Here is a 6,069-nt window from a genome sequence, read left to right as displayed (position 1 = left end):
CAAGTTTATAACAGCTGTCAGTCAAAACCCCTACCAGTGCTGTGAAGCGGAGAACCTGAGCTCTGACGTCATGTATAGCGTGTTCCTGTACGGCCAATGCATTCCAATTTAGGCGCTTATCAATAACAGAATCTGCCATTTTCACCCCATACACATGGGCTGAGTGGAAAGGGCTATGGGTTGCCCAATTGCTCAGGGCAGGGGTATTCAACTTCTTAAGAGGTCTGGAGCATGCTGGTTTTCTGTTCTACCTGATAATTAATTGCACCCACCTGGTGTCCCAGGTCTGAATCAGTACCTGATTAGAGGGGAACAATAAAAACATTTAGTGGCACTGGCTTCACAGTGAGGTCCAGTGTTGAGTTTGAGGGGCCTAGGCCAAGTGAACTGTGCAGTCAGGCAAGTTGAGCCTGCTTTAAAGTTGCCCCAGGTGTTAAAAAACAACAACGTAAAACCACAAAACTGTAAGGAATTCAAATAGGCATATCCTAAAACTGATATTTCTGGTTCATCCCCATTGTTTAAGTGAAATACAGATAATTTATGGCAGCCGGGCAAATTGAGCATGCTCTGTGGTTGTCCCATTAAGCAGTGGATTTTTTTCAATGGAGTTGCAATGGTTCTGGATTAAAATAATGTTCAGCCTACCACTGGCTTGGTTCTGTCTGGGGGAGGAGCTCAGAGCCTGCAATAAAAAGCGGCTGATTCCATCGAAGGGAAAACAGATTTCTAGGAGGTATTTGTCCGTCTGGGAACAGGTTTGAAGGGAAATACGTTCTAGTGTAGTTTACTCGTGGGGTAAACATTTTCTCTCACGCTATAGATTGTTGATAGATATCTTTTTCCATAGCTGACAGAATTACAATTCGTTTTCATAATGACTTGGTCTGTAAGCAGTTGTTTCATCACTCTGGTCGTTCTGTTCCTTTGGCGGGTCGAAGACATTGCAGAAGCGTGCAAATGCGCCCCTGTGCATCTTCAACAGGCTTTTTGCAGTGCAGACGTCGGTAAGGCAATTTTGGCAACATTTCTGACTTCTCAGCTTCTCTTCACATGTTGATCGATGGGCTACTACAGTGGTTCCCAACTCCGGTCCTTGAGTATCTTTGTCTGGGGATACAATGTGTGCTGTTGGGGGTACTGAGTGGCGAACTCCTGGGCTACCACACTATCAATGCGCAGCATGCAAAAATGTTAAGAATTCTCTGGTCTTAATACAAAATCATGACAGGCTCATTAAGCCTATATTTGCATATTCTCACATAAGTAGGCAACAGTAAGCTGGGCTACAGCCAGGGCTCTCCAACCCTGTTCTTGGAGCGCTATGCTCCTAAATGTCTTCTATCCAACCCGTTGTAACTAACCTGATTCAGTTTATCAACCAGCTAATTATTAGACGCCGGTGCGCTAGATTAGGGTTGGCGCTAAAACCTACAGGATGGCAGCTCTCCAGGAACAGGGTTGAGAGCCCTGCTACACGAAGCGTTATATTTGGCGTTAGGCCAACACAGTATGCCTACAGTTGAATTGTTATTTATCCAAAAGCATACATATATCAACTAAGTTAATAGTATTTTCCTACATTTAACCCAAGGTACTCAGTTGTAGAGTTGACTTTAAGTCAAATAATAGTGGTAGGCTACAGATGCCATATCTTAATTTGAGCCAGTTTCACATCAGGAAAATAATCCTGCAGCAACAAGAGATGTGGATTATAATTAATGGATAAAAACAATTTTTTTGTAGGGTTTGATATATTTTTCTGTTGGGGCAAATCAAGTCTGACATTTTTAAAGTGGAAATTAATCATTAGAAGGCTTTTCAAACCTTGAATACACTAAAAGTTTGCATTTCATGCTGTGCAGGAAAATTCCTGAAACAGGATGATCAAATTAATTCTCAGCCTGAATTGTACTTGAATTAAGGAAGCACATATGCTTCATGATTGTTAAACAATATTTTCTCTTATTTAGTGAAGTAGGCGGCTACAAGGCTTCTGTAGCCACCAATATGAGATTTTCATATTAAATGGACATTACACTCAAGTCTAAGTTTGTCTGTTTCAGACTTCAAAAGTGATCTTGTGTTGCAGTAAGTCCACCTCCCAGGCTATCTATTGTGTAGATCCAGCTACAGCGCTTGTAACGCCAAGGTAGTGGGTTTGATCCCCGGGACCACCCATACACAAAAAATGTATGCACGCATGACTGTAAGTCGCTTTGGATAAAAAGCGTCTGCTAAATGGCTTATTATTACATGCCACAATCCCAAATGAATGGAGAAGATGAGCACCATGTAATATCCATATTTGCGGTGCTTATCTTTCCTATTCATTTGGGGTTGAGGTGTAGCTGGATCTGCACAACTGATGGTGGGGGATGTGGAGCCATCTTGAGGTCTGAAAACATCTGACAAATTTAGATTGGAGTGTACTGTCCCCTTTAAGTAGCTGGTACAGCTGTTAGTAAAAACCAGTCTACTGTAGTTTCATTAGATCAGGATGTCTGCAAAACAAAAACTATAATTCCAGTGATAAAAGCAACAAGTATTACTATGTGGTGTACTGGTCCTAATGATAGACAGCTGTGGAATAGAGTGAGCTTGACATCATTACAGGAGAAGTTCATCTGTTTGTCAAGGACAAATCTAAAAAAAGAAAGTGAGGTTGGCGCTGTCAGCACCTTCTACCCAGACAGGTGGGCTGTGTGCTCAGGCAGAGGAGCGTGTGTGTGACTACGTCTGTGCCTGTGAAGGCTCCTCAGCAGGCCAGGCACATTCTTTTCTCTGACTACAGCTGATGTAACACTCATGTGTCTCAGTCTTCCTACCAGCACCTGGTTGGCACCTGAACAATCTGCAGGGCAGCATAGTTAAACCAGGCGTGTTGAATTAAAGGAACAGCAGATGACCAGAGCTAGGAATCTAGGACCAGGAGGGGAAATGGGCTAAGTCATCTGTTTTGGAGCAAACCTAGCCAAAAATGTTATACCCAAACAGTGTCAACACTTATGCAAAAACATTCTGAAAAGACTGTAAAATCTTGGGTCTGTAAAGCATTCTACTGTTCTTCTCTTAGATCCTATAACACCCTTAAACCATCAGTGTATGACTGACCAGTAACTGAATTGATTCTTTCAGTGGAGTTAAACCATGTTTCTCTATTCTAGTGATCAGGGCGAAGGTGGTTGGAGTGACTGTTGGGTCTAACACCAAGTATGACATCCAACAGATTAAGGTATGATTAGCCTTTTTATTAAGTGGATGTTCCTTCCTGCACTGAAACATTGAAGCCCCCTGAACCCCAGTGACAGCTGGTCCCAATTCGCTCCCTTCCCCTTGGCCCAACCCTTCAATGTTTGCAGATCGTCTAGATGGCTAGAAGCATTGTAGTTGTGGAGATTCCACCATATGAAAAAGAGCTTCTTCTATAGAAATGGGTCTTGCTAGAAAGCACATTATTCAGTCAACGTTCCTACCAGTCCTAGACTATGGTGACATCGTCTATATGAATGCAGCTGCCATTTTCATTAAAGCTTTTAAATGCAGTTTATCATAAAGCCCTTTATTACTGGTGACGGGTTTGGTACTCATCATTGTATTCTCTACCAGGAAGTTGGTTGGCTCTCTTTGACGTCACGTAGGTTGCTAAATTGCTAGATTTTCATTTATAAAGCCCTTTTACTAAAACTCTCACTGTACCTTACAACATTACTAACTTTCAGACATTTGAGTTACCACAGCCGGCCTCAGAGCAGGGATAGCTAACTCTGGAAATTCCTTTGGTCTCCACTGAGTTGGGTGAATCAGCTTGACACGTTTTTGCACTGTATTTGTGGAACAATCTTCAAAATGTTCTATATGTGATGTTTTGGTGCCTCTAGGGCAATTCAGAAAGCTCATTGAGGACTTAATTGTTTGTTTTAATTAGTGATTTTGATTTGTGTAATTCAGGGATCATCTGTAAAAAAACAACAACCTTGGTCTCAGTATGACACCCTGAAAAAATAAAGGTTAGATTAATAAATATTTATAGATCTGCAAACTTCAAAGGGTTAGGGCTGAGGGGATGGGGAATAGGGAGGGAATTAGCCAAGACTGACAGTGCCTGAGAACTGCAGTCAGTTAGGTTCAAAACTGTATGTTTGACAGATCCTTCTCGCTCTCCTCCTTGTGATTGGCTAGATGTTCAAAGGTCCTGACCGGGTTATCCACGCCATCTTCACTTCATCGTCTTCAGCCTCGTGCGGCGTGACTCTGGAAACCAACAAGGAGTATCTCATCACCGGTGCAGTTCTCACTACGTTACCCAAGTTCCATTGCCAGCACTGGTTAAACTGCTCGACCTATGCTTCCAGCATCATGGCCTGCTCTAAACTATTGACTTCATCTTGTACAAGAAAACAAGTGCTTTAGAAACAATACTTTCTCTGTACAGCTTCAAGTTACACTTGTAATACCTAATATGTTATGAATTTAAATGTTTTAACTATTATAAATGTTTACAACTAATGCATCACTTATTTATTATGATAAATTCCAGTGTTCTGGGCTGCATCGGTATGTCTACCTGCTCCAGGGTAGTTTCCGGATCTAGGATCAGTTTCCCCTCCCCTAATCTTAACCGTTCATGGGGGAACAAAGGTGAAACTGATCCAAGATCAGTGTCTAGGGAACACTTTTACCCTACACCAGGTTTTCCCCAAAGCACAGTGATTGCTCACTGTCTCCTCTCTGTCTGCAGGCCGGCTGAATACTGCTGGAAGGATGCACATAATAACGTGTAACTTTATTCAGTACTGGGAGGACCTGGGTGGCACACAAAAGAAGAGCTTGACTCGACGCTACCAAAGCGGCTGTGATTGCACGGTGTGTGACAGGAATTATAGTAATATTACTTTACACCAGTTCTGTTCAATATTTACTCTGGTCACATTGGTAAAACACATGAGCTAGAATATTGGGGTAATGATCAGTCTGTCATCTTGGTCTTTCTCTCTCCCTACTCCGATACACAGATCATCCCCTGCTCCTCCCTCCCCTGTCCGGTCAGCACCCCAGATGAGTGCCTTTGGACGGACTTGTTGTTGGCAGATGGCCAAAGCGGACCCCAAGCCAAGTACTTTGCCTGTCTCAAGAGGAGTGATGGGTCCTGTACCTGGTACAGGGGGATGGCTCCATCCAATAAGTAGTTCCTGGATATTGAGGACTCCTAAACTCTACAGGCCATCCACTCAGTGACTAACGATACCTGCAATTAATAAATGACTTAATAACTGGTCACTTGTGTAATAAAGAAAAAAACTACTACTCAAATATAGTGCTTCAAGTATTAATTTATTGTGCCATTCATCTGTTGCTTGTTTTTAAACTGGAACCAAAGGTGTTAGTGAAACCCAAAAGGGTGACATCAAAGTGGTGTTGATCGACGTGGTTGTGTTAATAAATGGAACATTATTCCTGAAAAACACCATCCTAAAGCCTGGGGCATGTTCAGCTGGGCACGATATTGTAAAACATTCAGATCGTATGTTATATACATTTAAACAAACAGGCTTCTCTGACGTGCAGGCGTGGTTCCCTAGCGCACGATGAACACATTTTAATTAAACTGCTGAAAACCCTCCCACTTGCTGGCCAACATATTGTCAGGGTTTTCAGTATATTTATCTAAAGTCATCACTTTAAATTTGTACTTGCATTGTTTTACATTTCCTCGCCAGACTCACTCCCTACTGGTTGAATCAACATTGTATCCATGTAATTAACAAACTTCTGTTGAATCAATGTGAAACTGGTTTTGGATTTCGAAGTCATAAGGGAAATCTGTCTTTTTAACCTAAATCCAATGACATCGTGACTTTTTGTATTCTCGTTAGTTGACAACCCAACCAAATGTAAATTAAATCTAGATGTTGAACTGACGTCTGTGCCCAGTGGGAAAATAGATGGAGAGAACGGTTCCGAATATTTTGGATCAATGAAAAAATGTGACGTAAATACACGCATATTTGTCTCCTTTTCAGCACCAATTGGTAATGTACAAATACTCTGATCTTGTATATTTAAGGT

The 6,069-nt window shown here is 41.9% G+C and overlaps 1 protein-coding gene across 1 annotated transcript; it reads left to right on the top strand.

Annotated features, from left to right (window-relative positions):
• The first annotated feature begins 847 nt into the window (after positions 1-847).
• On the top strand, positions 848-5,198 carry LOC311103548 (metalloproteinase inhibitor 2-like). Its single transcript, XM_084145136.1, has 5 exons — positions 848-1,007; positions 3,168-3,235; positions 4,183-4,285; positions 4,742-4,866; positions 5,016-5,198. The coding sequence occupies exons 1-5, from the start codon at positions 878-880 to the stop codon at positions 5,187-5,189; spliced, it is 600 nt and encodes a 199-aa protein (XP_084001262.1). The 5' UTR covers positions 848-877; the 3' UTR covers positions 5,190-5,198.
• Positions 5,199-6,069: the final 871 nt, after the last annotated feature.

Source organism: Coregonus lavaretus, assembly GCF_964263955.1.
Source record: "Coregonus lavaretus genome assembly, chromosome: 28".
NCBI lineage: Eukaryota > Metazoa > Chordata > Actinopteri > Salmoniformes > Salmonidae > Coregonus > Coregonus lavaretus.
This window is presented reverse-complemented; position numbering and strand designations above follow the sequence as displayed.